The 17,832-nt window shown below is 35.4% G+C and overlaps 5 protein-coding genes across 5 annotated transcripts; 4 read left to right on the forward strand and 1 right to left on the reverse strand.

Annotated features, from left to right (window-relative positions):
• The first annotated feature begins 1,647 nt into the window (after positions 1-1,647).
• On the forward strand, positions 1,648-6,151 carry LOC110700488 (5-formyltetrahydrofolate cyclo-ligase, mitochondrial-like). Its single transcript, XM_021878036.1, has 8 exons — positions 1,648-2,002; positions 3,729-3,869; positions 4,250-4,414; positions 5,002-5,043; positions 5,136-5,181; positions 5,541-5,611; positions 5,706-5,832; positions 5,956-6,151. The coding sequence occupies exons 1-8, from the start codon at positions 1,663-1,665 to the stop codon at positions 5,972-5,974; spliced, it is 951 nt and encodes a 316-aa protein (XP_021733728.1). The 5' UTR covers positions 1,648-1,662; the 3' UTR covers positions 5,975-6,151.
• Positions 6,152-6,352: 201 nt separating this feature from the next.
• Positions 6,353-7,480, forward strand: LOC110700489 (germin-like protein subfamily T member 2). The gene has a single exon (XM_021878037.1). It carries the CDS (start codon positions 6,629-6,631, stop codon positions 7,265-7,267), a length of 639 nt encoding a protein of 212 aa, XP_021733729.1. The 5' UTR covers positions 6,353-6,628; the 3' UTR covers positions 7,268-7,480.
• A 997-nt stretch (positions 7,481-8,477) lies between these two features.
• LOC110700889 (putative F-box protein At3g25460) lies at positions 8,478-9,245 on the forward strand. The gene has a single exon (XM_021878470.1). It carries the CDS (start codon positions 8,478-8,480, stop codon positions 9,243-9,245), a length of 768 nt encoding a protein of 255 aa, XP_021734162.1.
• Positions 9,246-10,183: 938 nt separating this feature from the next.
• Positions 10,184-11,078, forward strand: LOC110700788 (germin-like protein subfamily T member 2). The gene has a single exon (XM_021878385.1). The coding sequence runs from the start codon at positions 10,216-10,218 to the stop codon at positions 10,867-10,869; it is 654 nt and encodes a 217-aa protein (XP_021734077.1). The 5' UTR covers positions 10,184-10,215; the 3' UTR covers positions 10,870-11,078.
• A 1,194-nt stretch (positions 11,079-12,272) lies between these two features.
• LOC110700490 (transcription factor bHLH79-like) lies at positions 12,273-17,610 on the reverse strand. The gene is made up of 6 exons (XM_021878040.1): positions 16,977-17,610; positions 14,224-14,412; positions 13,951-14,016; positions 13,661-13,729; positions 13,358-13,429; positions 12,273-12,741 (listed from the first exon to the last, which is right to left on the reverse strand). Exons 1-6 carry the CDS (start codon positions 17,304-17,306, stop codon positions 12,583-12,585), a joined length of 885 nt encoding a protein of 294 aa, XP_021733732.1. The 5' UTR covers positions 17,307-17,610; the 3' UTR covers positions 12,273-12,582.
• Positions 17,611-17,832: the final 222 nt, after the last annotated feature.

Raw genomic sequence — 17,832 nt, forward strand, 5'->3', positions numbered from 1 at the left:
GATAAAAAATCTTTGAAGAAGAAAAAAGTAAAAGTGAAAATATGTCCTATTGAAGATTGTAATGGTCTAATGGAGACATATTTTTCTCATGTTCAGCGTTTTGTAATGACGGTTTGATAATTTTTTTTTTTTTGGGTATTATAATGGATTAACTTGTGTATGTTTAAAGGTAACTTATACGAAGTATGTGTTTATTTGAGGATAACTTTTTTTAGATTGGGGTGACTTTTGTGAGTTTAAAGGTAACTTTTGTTAATAAAAGGGTAACTTATATGTGTTTTAAGGGTAGTTTATGTGTGTTTAAGGATAACTTTTTTTAGGTGACTTTTGTGAGTTTAAGGGCAACTTTTTTGTAAATAAAAGGGTAACCTTTTGTAAATAAAAGGGTAACTTTTGAGTGTTATTGTGTTTTTATTTCATTTTTTAAATAAAAAATTTAATATAATCAAAAGTTAAATATAAGCAGGAAATTAACAATTTCCCGAAAAATTTAACAATTTGTTTAAAGCGACGAAAACCTTTGGAGCGAAAATGTGAAAGATGAATGATGATAAATTACTCTTGAATTATAATGTGATTTGATTTTAATTTGTTACAAATCCACCAGATTTTCGCTAAGATTTGGCTCAATTACTAGTTGAGATAGCAGCTTTGAGGTTGGATTAAATCATAATTTTTTGGAAAATCTCAACAAATTTCTGGTTTGAGATAGTGAGTTGAGATATAATAATTATAATAATAAAGTAAATATGTTTACTCTTTATTTTGGGCACTGCAGAGTGCAGACACTATGGCTACAAATGGCACGTGGTATATATTGTGGTAATTACTGATGGACAGTATTTTTATTGTGCACCGGGGGTATACAAAAGGAATTGCATTTTTATTTTCATGAAGTGTAAATAATCTACCTTAGAAAAAAAAAACATAACTAATTACGCAGTGATTGAAAGTTTAATTTAGTGAACAATGCCTGGGAGCTTAGCAATTATTCCCTCCGTTTTTCATGTACTATTCACTTACATTTTGTGTGGTCTCAACGTATATGCTTGACCAATTATAACTTTACTTGCGTATTGAGATAATTTATGAAATATGATATTTCATAAGTACTAATCGTTTAACCAAATGTACTAATCGACCGAGTAAATTTAGAATAAGTAACCCTAACCAAAAGAGTAGCCCCTAAATAACCTCAGAATAAGTAACCCTGGCGAAAACACGTTTACCGAATGAGTAACCCCGGAATATGTAACCTTTGACCGACTTAGTAACCCCTAAATAAATAACCCATTAATGAGTAACGTCTATAAGTAACCCCTGAATAAGTAACCTCTGAATAAGTAACCTCGGTCAGACGGTGTGACCAACCACACAGAAAAAACATCGTTCAGTAATATATTTTTCCTTTTATTAAAGGACATAAAGGTTATAGTTTTAAAATCGCAATGTTAATGTTTAGGGGTTCTCGTTTTGGGTTGGGTGTAGCCGTGTAGGAACCACTAACTATTGATAAATAAATATAGCTAATCAATAATTACTATTCATAAAACTATACTAGGCCATAAGCCCATAACTAATCAACCATGAGGTCCATGAGTTAGCCTTTATGAGATTTGGAAGACCATAAATTGGTAAAAAGGCCCTAAAACTTTAAAGAAAATGAACACAATTGGGAGACTTTCAATGCAAAAAGCCAAACAAGTAAGAAAACTTATGACCCTTTCCTTTTCCCTCCACCATCCGTGCACATTTGCATCACCACCTTCTTCCACCATCCACCTCCGCTTTCTCAGCCCGTGCAGCCGCACCGCACGCCCTCCATCTTCCCCCCTCTCCTCTATTAGAATGAGCTCCTCTACCGTTGACGGTGGCAAAATCGGCAGTTCCGGCGATGTTGCTGCTACTGAACTGGACCCCATTTTCAAGCAGAAACGCCTCATTCGATCCAAAGTTCGTAAATCCCTTAAGGAAATGGACCCTTCTCAGCGCGCTATTGAAGGTATTACAAAAAAATCTAATCTTTCTTCATATCATGTTGATTTGATTGTATTTGTGAATTGGGGTTTTAGTTCAATTGCTTAATTTGTTGATTTGATTGTAGTTGTGAATTGGGGAATTAGTTGAATTGCTTAATTTGTTGGTGTATTGATTAGATTGGGGAATTTGAGTGGAGTGTTAGTTGGGGGTTGGAATTGTGTATTTTGGAAGTTTGATCACGTGGGTATTTAAATTATGAATTTGATCAATTTCTCTATGAATGAGGAAATTTTAGTTGGATGAACACATTATTGGATCATTTACCAAGAGAAATTTAGTTTTTTTAGAAGATTAGAGGAACAATTGGATAATACTTGCACTCTTTTGGATCATGTTGAAAGGATTCGTAAAATTCCTTATTGTGACGTAATAACTTGATCTTTAAATAGTGAAGGAATGGGGAGCATTGATGACTCCTAGTCTCCTACCGGTCGGATTCTCTAGCTCGAATAACAATATTGATGTGACTATTAATTCCAGACGAAGGAAGTATAGAGTAGTATTAATTTTGTTGTGTATGGCAAACTTTTTGGTAGCACTATTGTGTCCTAAAATGTACTTGTACTGAATTGTATCCATGTTAGCGCAAACTGCATAATATGGTCAATAGAGGGGAGGAGGGGGGTGGGGTTTAAATTCGTGATAACGTTGATAAATTTTTTCTAATTACATCGATTTTATTACTGTACATAGTTTCATTTAGGACCAGCACTGGAATCTAGTTTGATCAATTTGAAAAATTATAATTTTTGATGAGGGGTTTGGTCATATTCTGGTTCCATTTGGTAATAATGAAAGTGCGTGGATAGAAATTATTGTAAGCACATCATGATCTACTTGGTTGCACCTCAATCTTTCTCTTGCAAGAAGTAACAGAAACACATAAAGATCCTTATTTAATTCCTAGAATCAGATAAACTCTAAATTTACTCTAGAAGTGCAACCTAGTTGCAAACTCATGCACACCAAACACAATTACACTCTTCTTTCTCATTGATGAATGAAAGAATACAAAAAGAAGTCACCTCTTTGATTTGCACTGTAAGTTGAAGAGGGTTCTTTGATCCCTATGGAAAAATTGTTTTCTTAGGCATCATTTCAGAATAAACAAAAGTGGACTAAATCTTTGATTAGTTTTGTTAAAAATGTTGTAGCATACTCTCTGGATTAATCTCATATAATAAATACGAGTTGGTGAACTAGCCTTCGGAAGGATAAGATAGAAGACGGGAATTGGAATAAGTTTGGCAGCGGATCACGAAATCTTCTTTGTTACTATTGCATGCTAAAGATATTTGGTACAGGTTGGTCCTGTGGCATGGCATGATGATCTACTTATAAAGTTATAAAGATTTTTTTTATCACTGCACCGAATTCTTGAGTTTAACTATAACCTGCAAAACCTAGGAAACTCAATGCTCTGGTATAAAATCATTGTAATTTTACAGGAGAAGAATTGAATTACTTGAGGAGTGCTCCATTCTGATATTTTTCCTGCATAGTTGAAATGGTTTGACATTGAAAATATCTGAAATAGTGGGGCTTCGCTGCTTGACAACAGACTTTTACCACCGTTTGCTTGCTTCTTCCTGTTTACGTCCTTTTCCTGAATTTCATATGTATAAATTGTCATCACATTTATAGGTTACTGTTACTCACGTATTTTGTATAATTAACTTTCTACTCAGATGATGCAATTCAGCGTTTGGTACTGGATGCTACATGGTTTAAATCTTGCAGAAGGTTATGTGCATATATAAGCTGCCGTGCCTTACGAGAAGTTGATACAACTAAAGTTTTGGCGAAGATCCTACAAACTTCAGACAAAGGTTTGGCTCTGTAGCCCTTAAATCTTTACTTCAAGAACTCTAATCTTTTGGCAGTATACTTTTTCTTGCCGAATGTCAATGATGTGAAGTTAATCAAGATTCAAGAATGTTAATTTGTACTTGATAAATTTAATTTGTCTTTTGTGGCCTGGAAGTGACAGAATTCAATTTACCAATGGCACCTATTAAGACCATAATGTGGAAGTTTAACATGTACTCTGTATTTTATTGGGTTATTGCTGAATCGACTTTCCTAGTCTTTGCTGAAGCTAGTAAATAGAATTCCCTTGTGAAATTTGGATTTACTACTATCTTGAAAGCACTGGTCCAGTACCCTTCATCTTCTTTTGACAATTTTAAACTTTAGTTTTGGCTTGCAGACGAACAGAAACTCGAAGGGAAAACGCTTTATGTGCCTAGGGTGGAGGACAAGAACAGCTATATGCGGATGCTCAACATCTCTAGCATGGATGATCTAATTGCAAATTCAATGGACATTCTGGAACCTGCTCCTGTAGATGGTGCAGGAAATCAACGTGAAAATGGTAGCTTATATATCTAGCTCGTTTATTGACTTGATTCTGTTCTTATGTTATGTGTTGTTTAGGTAACTTATCTGTGACTATAACTGAATGAACTCATTGTATCTACGTCATGAGGTTAACTGAAATTTGGCTTGCCTAAATACAATAGGTCAATAGGTTTTAACTGCCAGCTTTTCTACAGCTCTGTATTGGGTATGTATAATAACGATTCATTTGCTTCAGTACCTAATCCAAGTAAATTGTTACATTTACTTCAGCTGTATATATTTATACTTGGTTTTCACATGTCTCAAATCCACTCTCTACTAAATTATCTATTTTAAACATGATAAAAAAAAGTCCAATTTCCGTTTCATTCTTGTTTGGTTTCTATGAGTAGGGATATATTCATGGTGCTCAAGTGATAAAGTTGATGTAAGGGGAACAGGTTTCCAAATTTAATTTGTGTAGCATAAGTACATCTGGTAAAAAAAATTCTTCATTTTGTTTGTAGTTAGTAGGCCATTAGCATCCTTTGGTTTTGCTTTTCTTGATTATGGATCTAACATTGATAAAAGCAAGTTATGTTATATGATCTCTTGTTGCAGTTATGCATGCAAACGAAGGAATTGACCTCTTGCTCTTACCTGGTAATAAAACTTATTAGTTGCTCTGTTCATGTCCACATTGCTGATATTGAAAGCGTAACCTTTTAGTTGATTTATGTTATTCCCTTCTCCAGGACTTGCATTTGACAAATCTGGAAGGCGCTTAGGCCGTGGTGGAGGGTATGTGGAAAACATTTCAAGTGCCTAATAAAGTGATGTTTATTGATTGGTTTTGCTAATTTATTGTGTGTACAAACTATTACTCTGGTGCTGTGAGGTGTGAACTCCACCACATGTGTCCCTGAGTATGCTTCTCTGAAATTCCACCCTCTCTTTCTTCATCAAGGGAAGATAAAAATGAAAATAGTGCCTATGTGTAGCATACTAGCATGTATCAGGTTCACTAGCATTTAGTTTACCCAAAAAAAAAGGCTCCATTGGCATAGACTACAGGGGTGAAATAGGTCTTCAGAGTGTAATCTTGAATTTGGATGGTTGTTTTAATAATCTTCTAATCTTTATGTTCCAACTTTTTGAAGTTACTATGACACTTTTCTGAGGAATTACCAACAGCTTGCCAATGAGAAGAACTGGAAACAACCACTGCTTGGTATGTTTTATACCCCTCCCTATATTAGCTATCATATTTATTAGGAAATTTGTCTAAAGATCAGATGTATTGATTCATTGATTCTGTTCTGTAGTTGCTTTGTCATATTCTGTTCAAATCTTGGATGATGGAGTCATTCCGATCACGCCCAATGATGTTTTTGTGGATGCCTTAGTATCTCCAGCTGGTATTATTCCCATAAGCTCAGCTGCAATTCAAAGGTATCAAATTGTATTTTTATCACCATCAGTTGCTTTTCTTATAATTACTCCGTTTATTTTAAATGCAACACTTTGACCTGGACGGAGTATTAGCCATATAAATTAAATTGTATAATGTTTCAGGATAAAGAATGGCATATGACTTTTGAGGCGCCAGTGTCACAATCTATTCGTCAGGTAGTAGTCTCAGACTCTGATGTATTCAAAGTTGCTTATGCTTAATCTCTGAAAATGAAATGTATTCTATCAAACTTTCTTGATTGGGTTGTTCAATACCCTGGCTACGTAGCCTTTTTAATTGGTATAGTGACCCTCTTCATTGCTCTTTTTTAATTGAGCTGAGAAACAATGTGGTTTCGTCTGAGAATGCTACAAGGAGAGAACTTATACATGACCACCTGCTAAAAGCCAAAGGTTTTGGGTCACAGTGGAAATTGTTATTCATATATCGAATAATATACGAATTGATAGCAACTTGTGTATTTTTGTGACTAATTGAATTTAGTGTGTGAAAGCTGGTTTATCTTAAACAAAACATGAGCTTCTTCCATGTTCAACAAGTTGAATGAGTCTTTTACCTCCCAAGTCTCCAACCACTACAACTTACCATATCAAAATCAAGGGATTACCTATGTTCTCTCAGCAATGCTAAATTTTCACTGTAAACATCATTTGCAGCAGTCTTAATGAATAAAATATATTTTTGCTTGTCCTTGACAAAGTTGCAAACATAGCCTATATAAACACCTTAATCTAATTCTTCAGACATACAAAACACTCTTCCAAACACATACTCATGGCTGCCCTACTCTGGATGGTAGTTTTCTTGCTAGCTCCTTTCCTCTCCAACGCCGCTGATCCTGATCCCTTGCTGGACTTCTGCATAGCAGACCTCAACTCCTCCCCCACGTTTGCCAACTTCCCTTGCAAGCCTACCTCAAGTGTCACCTCCGAAGACTTCTTCTTCGATGGGTTGATGAAGGAAGGCAACACTTCAAACATGTTTGGATCGAAGGTCACACCTGGGAACGTTCTCACATTTCCCGCCCTAAACATGCTTGGACTTTCAATGAACAGGCTTGATATCGCGCCTAATGGGCTGAACCCACCTCACACCCACCCAAGATCAACCGAAAGTGGGGTGGTGATCAGTGGTAAAGTCCTAGTCGGGTTTGTGACTACCGGGAACGTATTCTACTCCAAGGTTTTGGTTCCAGGGCAGATGTTCGTGATCCCCAGGGGATTAGTTCATTTTGAGAAGAATGTGGGGGATAATAAGGCAGTAATTATAACAGCTTTCAATAGCCAGAATCCAGGGGTAGTGGTTGTGCCCACAACTCTATTTGATGCACAACCTTCAATTCCAGATGATGTTTTGGCCCAAACTTTCCAAATTGATTCAAGCGTTGTCCACGAAATAGAATCCAAATTCTGAAATTTGGCTGGTATATACTAGTCTATGAAGATTTCCTTTATTCTTTTTACGATGTTTCACGAAAATAACTGAATAAGGATTGATGTTTTTAGGCATATTATATTTATTATTAATAAAATAAATGATGTACTCGTAGTTATTAAGCTGCTCGCCTATTCATTGGCTATCAATAAAATTCTTGGAGTTGTATGCGAATTTTGTATTTTGAAGAAAGCCTTGGTAACATATAATTAAGAGATATCTCATTACGGCAAAGCAACTAAGAAAGATATCAACCTTTAATTCTTTATACTACCTCCGTTACAGGTTATGTGTAACGATTAGACATTTTTCCTCTCTGCTTTATATCAAATCGTTGCACATAACCTGTAACAGAGGTAGTATAACAAAATTCACCCTTTTAGTATACATATTATGTTTATTATTAATTCAATAAATGATGTAGTTTAATAGCTGCTGGCATACTCATTGGCAAGATACATCAATAAAATTTTTGAGTTGTTTACGAACTTATTGTTTTGTTTCCTGATGAATGAATAAAGCATTGGTAGATCATCTAACACTAATTGAACGTGATGCATCTAACTACACGGCAAAGAAAGAAATCAACCCTTTATATAACAAAAAAGAGGTGCTTGGCTCATTTAATTTAGCTATAATGGACGGATTTTGAATGATTTAAATTTATATCTTATGTTGATAATTTGGTAATGCCTTCAAGAATATTGTAACCATTGTAATCTTTCAATCCGAACCTTTAAAATTTAATATTAAATCTTGGTTATTCATAAAATTGACTAAATAATAATTATGAAAGTATAATTATTATGATTTGTATATCATAAATAAAAATTAATTTTATTAGAAATAAAATTATTGATAATCATTGATCGATTACTTGTAAAAGAAAGCCCTAAAAGTTTATTTTCAAACCCTTTCATCCGAAATTCGAATTTCGTAGGATGTGAATGTGATGACGTTACATCTTATATGACCAGGCTTAATTTTATTGTTTTTGACGCAGGGCTATTTACCCTTTTTTTGTCCAAAAAAAAAAAAAAAAAAAAAACTTTTAACCCAAGGTACTTTGTTTTAGTCAAGAGATGCATGTTTTATCTTCACACCATTCACGATTTAAAAAAAAATTGGTTTTGTTCATAGTACTCGTGATTCGTACACCCTTGTTGGTAGTTGTAATGGGATATTGCTAATGCGTGATACGTCAAGCGAGGAAGTCGAAAATGTGATGAGTTTATGGAATCCGTCGATAAGAAGGTCATTATTACTTCCTAGACCTCCTTATTCGTATCGACAGTGGGTTATTATGGGATTTGTACCTCGTAGTAACGATTATAAGGTTGTCGCCTTTGGTGGTTATTTTTCTACTAATGTAACGTCCTTTGCAATTTATTCACTCATTGATCATCGTTGGAGGATCGAGACCATGACTAAGGTTAATCGCAATGTTAGTGTGAAGAGATTGCAATGTGGAGGTGGGTATGTTTATTTGGATGGGGTTGCGTATTGGATAGGAGGCTTTCCAAACGAACCTGAATACGAGAGTCATGTTGTCTGCTTTGATTTTGATGTCGAGGAGTTCAGTTTTGTTGAGTTGCCCGATGCAGGGGAAGAAGTGACTGGTAGGATCGCGTTTCTCCTTGATGAGTCGTTAGCTGTTTTCAGTGTTTCTTCTAAAAAGAGCTGTGTATGGGTTATGGAAAAGGATGGTAAAGGAAAGGAGACGTGGAGGGTGTGGTTTTCAGGGGACTCGAATTCAGAGGCTTCCGATTTCATCAAAGATTGCATTTACATGAATGTAGTGATTCTTCATGTTAAGAACACTGATTTGATATTTGTAGTACTCTCTGGAAACGCATATTACTATAACATCAGGACTCAGCAATTAAAACAGTGCGAAAAAACTATTCGCCGTTTAGATTCTGTTTGTACTTATGTTGAGAGCTTGGTGTTGCACTAGGATTCAAATGATTGGTTTAAGAACAAATAGTAAAAGCAATGTATTTGCAGTCTATAATAATAATACACTTTTTTCCCCCTGTTCTTAAAACCTTCTTCTTACATATCATCTATATTCAGATGTTCTTGTGGATTTTGTATTGCTGTGTCTCATTACAAATAATCTGCTTCAGCTATTGTTATATGCCTTGCGCGATAATGATGGTATATGGATACTTTGTTTCGTCTTTTGACCATCTGGTAGTGACAGTAAGACTAAAAATTTACCCATTGACAGCAATTTGTATCATTATTAATTTGAAACTTAACATGGGAATTAATTGTTTAGTGATGAATCTGTTCCTCTGGGATTTGCTGAAGTTAAGTAGATTATTGACAGACTGTTGAGGCTTTCATATGTAATTCCATTTTCTGAATACTGTTTTTCGGTTTCTAAATTATCTCATCATTATTTATCTACGGAAGTTGTTTGAAATTTGGCTTCACTAGATAAACTCAGTTTAGTTTACTGTCTTATATCTGCTCTATTGTTATTAACTTGTCAGTCCAAGTATATTGTTGCTTTCTAACTATTCTGAAATCCGAATGCATGAACTATTCAGGAACTCATCTCTTGTAATCAAGAGAACATTAAGTTGAGTGTCCAAGATGATTGCAGGAAGAATTTGGTGTGTGAAAATCAGACTAATTAATCTTAGGTAAAACATGAGCTTATTCCATGTTAAACTAGTTGAATTAGTCTTTAATTCCATCATAAATGACCAAGTCATTAACAACTACAGCTTATTATTTACTCAATTCTTCCCTCAGCAATGATATATTTTCTTTGTATAAACATCATTCCCAGGTTTTAATCGATTAATCTATTTTTTATGCCTTGACAAAGTCATGTTTTATTAGGCTATATAAACACCTTAATCTTAGTCTTCAGATATCAGATATTATACCAATCAACCTCCTAAAACATACTCATGGCTGCCATACTATGCATTGTAGTTCTCTTGCTAGCTCCTTTTCTCTCCCAAGCGGCTGATCCTGATCCCTTATTGGACTTCTGTGTAGCAGACCTCAACGCCTCTCCCTCGTTTGCCAACTTCCCATGCAAGCCTACCACAAATGTCACCTTTGAAGATTTCTTCTTTGATGGACTCATGAAGGAGGGCAACACATCAAACCTCTTTGGAGTCGGTGTCTCACAAGGAAATGTTCTCACATTTCCTGCCCTGAACATGCTTGGACTCTCAATGAACCGGGTTGATCTTGCTCCTAATGGACTGAACCCGCCTCACTCCCACCCACGAGCAACTGAAAGTGGGGTGGTGATCAATGGAAAAATCCTAGTCGGGTTTGTGACTACAGGGAATGTGTTCTACTCAAAGGTGTTGAATCCGGGGCAGATGTTTGTGATCCCAAGGGGATTAGTCCATTTTCAGAAGAATGTGGGGGAAAAGAAGGCAGTGATTATAACAGCTTTCAATAGCCAGAATCCAGGGGCAGTGATTTTACCCACAACTCTATTTGGTGCACAACCTTCAATTCCTGATCATGTTTTGGCCCAAACTTTCCAAATTGATTCGAGCGTTGTCCATGGAATAGAATCCAAATTTGGATCACCAATTTACTAAGAAGATCATGTTAAATTGATTTTACTCTGAAGATTTTCTTTATTCTTTTTACAGCATTTTGTGAACAAGGATTGAAGCTATATATGCATTTTTACTTTTGTTACATACAATAAATGATGTAGTTTATTGACCTGTTAGCCTTGCTCATTGGCAAAAGACATAAAAATAAAAACATTTTATACTTCTATGCAAAGTTTTGTGTTTTTCATGAACATACTCTTGGTAGACCAATAGACCATGCATCTTCCACTAGTTAAAAGAGCATGCAATAAGGCTGAAAATTACAATGAATAATACTACCTCCCTGGTTATGTGCAACGATTAGATATTTTCTCTCTCTGCTTGATGTCAAATCATTGCACATAACCTGTAACAGAGGTAGTACTTTCTGCCAAATTCAGGATAGTAGCCAAAAATTCTCTGGTATATGTACGATAATCACACAGTATTAGTTTTCTAGCTGTGGTGCATATGAATTATGAACTTCAATTCCTTAAGTATGATAAAAGAACAAGTGTTTTGTTGTGATGTTTCTTCATATAGCTGACGTACTTTGACACTCTAGTTGTTAGCTATGATACATATTCTTGACAATCAGCCCTTAGATCGTTATTCTTTGAGTAGTATGTATGTTGATGCTAGCGGAGGTCTTATGTATCAAAGTTTAATGGCATCTAGATACTTTCATTTTGTCTTCTGACATTCATCTGGTTGTGACAGTACACAGTAGTACTAGAAATTCATCAATTAGTATAAAAAAATTAGAACTAATGCAAGAACTAAATGTTTAATGGCGATTCTGTTAGTTCCTCTGAGATTTGCTGAACCTAATAGTAGATAATGATGATTGAGACTTTCATATGTAATATTTTTTGGCTGAATCATCCTGTGAAGTTACTCTTAGTTGGGTTAATTACAATTGTGATTTTGTTTTACTTTTTAGCTTGCAGATAAAACAGAATTTCGAAACTTGGTGGCCTATAACAGTCATTTGTAGTTGCTTAACATCTCTAGCTTGATGCGCGATAGCCAAATTATTAAAAGCAAAATATGATCTTCTCCCAAGTTCTATAAGTTGAATTAGTCTTTATTTACATCATAAATGACCAAGTCTGCAACTACAGCTACAAATTTACTCTGTAATTGGATCTTAAATTTTTATTACTATAGTTTGTATATGATGATTGAAGTATTATGCATTTTGAATTAATGATTTGTAAAGTAAACGAATAAATATAATGTTCATTTGTGTCGTATGCAAAGTATGTATGGAGAATGCTGGCCATATCTTACTAATTTTACTCTGAATCCGTCTCATACACGACTTTACCACCTTAAGATCTTTCATACTGCATTCAAGAGTGTAGACAACCCCAACTCCGCACACAAATTAGAAGACCATATCTCACAATAAAGTCATTATAATAGAAGATTTTTCTTAGAAGCATAATTATCTCGGTTATACAGATTCAACACTTTCAGCAACCTAGGACTCTTCAGTCTTTGGGTACTAGTTAGAGGGTCATACAACAGGGCTGACGGTTACAACGAATACTTTCTACAGAAGGCAGTATTCTTGTATTACAAATCAAGGATAACTAAATATAGAAATAAACATCCCCAACCAAACAGTAGAATGATGTAGGTAGAGTTGTTCCCTGATTATGTGAAATAATTGATTTAGTGAATTTCAAAGCGATCGTTTACAAAGAATCATGTTCGTTCGAAACTTCCACCTAATTGCATACGTAACCACTCTGATTGCGGTCCTCCTCCTCCTCCTCCCCCCCCTCCTGTTGCGGCTGCTAATTCTCTTGCAGCATGTGCCAACATCATACTTGGATCAAATGAGGACATTCCTAGCTGATTAACCTGGATAGATGAATTATATTAGCAGCCAAATATACTTCAAGAAATTTTCAATACAAAGTTTGTTATGTAGCCAGTGTTACTAAGACGTTAAGCTTAAGCATTTTAAATTGACCCAGAGATGTCTCAAAAACTAGCCAAATTCACTCTTTTTGTAAATTCAGGTATGTCTCCTGATGTGAAGTGGAAGGCAGAACAATCAACTGAACAAGTGCTTTATGAGCACGACTGTCAATCACAGATTAACAAGTTTTAAGACATGCAGCATATATATCATGAGCTTCCTTAATTCCTTCAGTATCAGAAGAGGAAAAGGATAAAAGACATGCAGCATATAGATCATGAGTTTCCTTAACGCTTCATATAGCACACTTCAATAACTCATATTCTCTTACAGAAGACTCTTTAACAAAAAAAAAAAAAAAAAAAAAAAAAAAAAAAAAAAAAATACTGTTCCAGTTGCTTTAGGGATTGAGTTGGTCACGTACATTACTCAACAAGAATATAGTAGATCCAAGAAGTAACAGATTGCAAGAGATCAGGTTGATTTACTAGTCTTACTAGATTAAAATGCAAAGCAATGATATTGGGTCAAGGGCTGACAGATTTTCAAACTTACATCTTTTGAATGGAATCCCCCGATAGAAGGGACCATCCCAGAATTGACTGCTTCAAGCTTCATGGACAAGAACTGCAACATAAAGATGATAAAGTGAGCAACAATCCAATAAGATTGTAAGCTTTGCTAACAATAAATGTAGGCAACATAGCAATACAAAATTAAGGATTGGAATTTGATGGGAGCCATGGGAAGCCTAATTATCAGAAAATCAAGATATATGACACAAAATTAACAACAGATATTGATCGATTACATGAACGGATTATCTTCAGACTTCTCAGATATTCAGATGTAACTCACCTCAACCTGTCGTTGTAAAGATTGTATATAGTTGATGATCTCATCAAGGACAAGTGCTTTTCCAATAACCTGCCCAAGAAAGTAAAATCAATTGCAAGAAAATGATAAGAGTGAAAGCATTTCTAAAATTCAGGGAAACATAGCTGACCACCCAGAAATTAAAATTAAAAATAAATCAAAAAAAAAAAACCCAACAACAACAGGACATATTGTATTATTTAGCTCAAAGGTGCTACACATGATAATCTAAATGACTTATTCATACCCATTTATTGATCCATAATACCAACCTTGTTGCATCCAGGAACCAAATCTTGTAAAATTTTCATTCTCTCACTTATCTTTTCTCTCCTGGCCTGCCAGAAGCAAAAACAATGAGTAAAAACTGCTGCAGAAGCCACAGGACATAGTTTTCTTCCACAAATCTAGGGATTAGGATTCAATTGCAACATAAGAACATAAGAGCAAATCTTGTTTGATGGTTGATAATTTTGTTAATCCTTTACAAGAAGAGCCTAAAACAATGGGGAAAAATATGTCACCAAAATCAAGGAGAAAATTACTCTTTCTGCAAGACTGTGGCTGTCTGTAGCTTGACCCCTTCTTGCTCTGACATGGATGTAGTCTTTTGGTGGTTCAGCTGATTTATCAGCAGGCTTGTTACCACCAGCTGAATTTGATTCACCTCCAGCCTTTGAACTGTCATTTTCACCCTGTGAGGATGTTTTAGTGCGTTTACCATTTGATTCTTTCTGTACAGCAAGATAGAAAGTAAGGTGACAAATCAAAATTCGAGAATATAAAAGCTAAAGCCACAAGAACACAATAATATTGCATAAACCACAATTCTTATCAAACGTGGATTTACCATAATTCCCCGCATACAGATCTCAAGAGATAATTGCAAACAACGTCTGTGATAAGAATAAGTTATCACTTATCAGTTTCTTGTTTCCTTTGAGAAGCAGTTTAGTTGCACATCTGTGAATTGTTTGAGATAGATGCATAGCTATAGCCTTAATTATCCATGGTGCAAGTCATTTAAATGAAAATCCAAGATTCTGATGATTTTTAACATGGTCCTAATAACAAAATGAGGATCAGCCATTTTCAGAGCTAAGTTTTAGTTCATCCACCCCCAACATGCAGAAATACAACCAGTGGAAAGCTGCATTTGGCTAAGGAAGATTAGTATTTTTACCTTTTGATTTTCATTTTGGACATCAAAAACTTGTACCTATGTCTTTGGCATATCAAGAACTAGCATTGACCAGGAAGTTTCAATTCATTATCTGTTTATGTCTTCCCATCATCTTCCTTGCCCCTCCCCCTCCACACTAACATAGAGAGTGAATTATATCTTGTTACAAAGGCCCGTCATTTCACCTCAAGTACCCCTGATTGATACTCCCTCCATCCCCAGATAAAGTCTTATTTGCCTTTTGCACACTTCGGCCAAGTCATTAATAGTTGAGTATGACTAACATAGAGGGATATAAAATCATCTATGCCTATCAACAAAGGGGTGGGGGGAGGGTTGATCACCAAAAAAGGAATTCTTAGAAAAATGCTCCCACCATACCAATTCCATGTCACGAAGTTGAGATGTCCCAGAAAGAATCACCTTTCTTTAATGATATGATTAATTCTCTCATATGAACCACCTTCTATAATTTTGACAGTTTGGACTTGGTAAGTTAGGGGTTATAAAAGCTTTAATTTAGCAATTATGGAAAGCAAGAAAAGGTTTTGGACTTTCAAGCCCTACTCTTATCATTCATGCCAAAAGCACAAAGGGAAAACATTTATCATTTCACATCCGTCATCAAATTCAAATGATAAACTAGGGGGGAATGCTAGAATTAAGGAAAACTACTGTAAGAATATTAACACTCATTTTACGCATCACAGTATTATAATACATTTATCATTTCATAGCTTTACTATATGCTGCATGTAACAAATGCTCTGACCCCTAAGGACCGTGGCCTGGTGACTTATGTGCGAAGGAAGAAAGGTCAGCTAAGGAATGAGGAGCCAACCAATGATTAGTGCTTTGCCAAAGAATGAGGGCTGCCAAGGAATCAGCAGGACAGTCACCACCAAATCAGTGTGACAGCTACCACAACAACAACAACTTTTGTCTTGTTCTTTTCTTTTGTCAGGATGTGTATATAAACAAAGGGAGGGTAGGATTGGCGATTAGGCAAGATCATTGTAAACACTAGACCTAGAGAGTGGTACCCTAAAGGTGCTAAACCAGAGATTAGTAGCCTAAAGCTACCCCTGTTTTTTGTTATTTCATTTTCATTAATCAAAGAAGCTGCCAACTTTCCCCAAGAACTGATCTTTATTGCTTTCAATCTATTTCATTACAAGTAAATACCTATTAGAGTGTTACACTGCAGTGGTAGAAACTAATGATCAATAAGGGGATGACTCGTCAACTGTTATCATTTTCATAACTTTACCCTTCTTCATCTTCTAGTTCCTGACACCTTCTCTTCTCCCTCTATTTATCCTCTGCTAGTTGGTTAATTTTGGTCAGAAATAGCCCAATTTTAAAGAAATTCAATCTTTTCTACTTCTGGCCCCTTCTCCTATTTCATCAAATTAATCAAAAATTCCATGTATCCACTGTAAGTTTCTGACTTTCTGTAGCTGTCTTTCTTGTATGTAGGTGCTCATATAAGTCTTCTTTGGAGCTTTTAATGTAGTTGCATAAGTTCTTTAGATTGTCAAGATACTATACTATCATGGATGTAAATTGTATAGGAATCCCATACAATTGAAGAGATATGCTTTCAAGGAACAAGAAAACAACAGAACAAGATGTGTGGCTCATCGATCAATTAAAATTCAATGAGTTCGAGTCTTGTTGATCATAGTACCATATGGCATATCCCTTACAATAGAACCAAATGGGATTATGATCGATGCGAGTTTAAACCACAAAGCTAATACTGCCTTTCTTGATGGAATGAAAAAAAAATCCATTTGCTCTTCTTTTAATTTCAATTTCAAGAGGGATTTAGCTAGAACTTTTTTTGGTAAGTTGACTAAATCAATGGCACCAAGGTTTGTTAGTTAAAAGTCTATCACTGATCAACTCAAGTCAAAATAAGATAACAAACACTAAATAAAAATGCTGAATTATGAACATAAGGATGCCAAAACTCTAAGAACACACATTATTTATGAACATAAGTATACCACATAAACATCCATAAAATTATAACCCAAACATTCAAGCTTCAAAATCATAACATAGTTAGAAAAAACAACAAATAACTAGTAAATAAAAAGGGAAAATTACCAATTCATTGCCACTGCTAGTAGTGGAAACAATATTAGAAGACTCATCCTCTGAAACATTCTCTCTCCTCTTTCTTCCGCCGCGACTACCACTTTGGTCAGTGACAGTTGATTCGTCAATTGATGCATCTCTATTCATTACTCCAACAACACTATTATTCAATAACCCATCAATCAAACTACTCACAAAACCACCACTACCACAACTCATTCTCAACCCCAACATTCCGCCGCCGTCAGAATCTCCGCTGCCGCCGTTAAACGGCCAAATCTCCGCCATTGAAGGGTTTGCTGTTGAGAATGAACCTTCACTTATCAATGGAGGATCCATTAGATTAGTTTATCTTTAATCACATTCAAAATTTGCAGTTTAAGGTTGACCTAAAACGCCAAATCCCCAGAAAAAATTGGAGGAATTTCGAGAAATTGAGATGTGGGTATTGCAATTGGATAGTTAAATTCAAATGGGTGATGCTTAATTTGGTGCAATTTTGTCCAGATTGTTGATGAATTGTTGTGATTTAATTGAGGGAAAAATGAATTTAAGAGTGAGCTTAATTATATAAAGTCTAGAAAGAGAGGAAAGAGATCTGTTTGAGTTGGGGTAACTGGTAAGTGTACACTGCGCCCACTGCGCACGTTAAGCTAAGTGAGGTCAGAGAGAGAGATGGATCAGAGTTTAGATCGGGCATAAAAAGTCCCACGCGCAAGGGAAGAAGGTTGTGCTATAATTTTACACTCACACTAAAGACTACAGAGTACAAAAATGTTTGGCGCGTGTACCACACATGTTGACTCGTAAAGTCGTGAGAATGGGTGAATTATGCACAGTTGGAGTGTGATATGTGTGATTAATG

The sequence above is a fragment of the Chenopodium quinoa genome, unplaced genomic scaffold, assembly GCF_001683475.1.
Source record: "Chenopodium quinoa cultivar QQ74 unplaced genomic scaffold, ASM168347v1, whole genome shotgun sequence".
NCBI lineage: Eukaryota > Viridiplantae > Streptophyta > Magnoliopsida > Caryophyllales > Amaranthaceae > Chenopodium > Chenopodium quinoa.

Bases quoted from the DNA above. Each gene is read 5' to 3' on its own strand.
- LOC110700488 (XM_021878036.1), top strand. From the start codon at position 1,663: ATGAACACAATTGGGAGACTTTCAATGCAAAAAGCCAAACAAGTAAGA. The intron at 2,003-3,728 runs GTATTACAAAAA...CTTTCTACTCAG, and splicing joins TTCTCAGCGCGCTATTGAAG to ATGATGCAATTCAGCGTTTG. The intron at 5,612-5,705 runs GTATGTTTTATA...TCTGTTCTGTAG, and splicing joins CTGGAAACAACCACTGCTTG to TTGCTTTGTCATATTCTGTT.
- LOC110700489 (XM_021878037.1), top strand. From the start codon at position 6,629: ATGGCTGCCCTACTCTGGATGGTAGTTTTCTTGCTAGCTCCTTTCCTC.
- LOC110700889 (XM_021878470.1), top strand. From the start codon at position 8,478: ATGCGTGATACGTCAAGCGAGGAAGTCGAAAATGTGATGAGTTTATGG.
- LOC110700788 (XM_021878385.1), top strand. From the start codon at position 10,216: ATGGCTGCCATACTATGCATTGTAGTTCTCTTGCTAGCTCCTTTTCTC.
- LOC110700490 (XM_021878040.1), bottom strand. From the start codon at position 17,306: ATGGATCCTCCATTGATAAGTGAAGGTTCATTCTCAACAGCAAACCCT. The intron at 13,730-13,950 runs GTTGGTATTATG...TTTCTTGGGCAG, and splicing joins TGGTTCCTGGATGCAACAAG to GTTATTGGAAAAGCACTTGT. The intron at 12,742-13,357 runs GTAAGTTTGAAA...TCATCTATCCAG, and splicing joins GGGGATTCCATTCAAAAGAT to GTTAATCAGCTAGGAATGTC.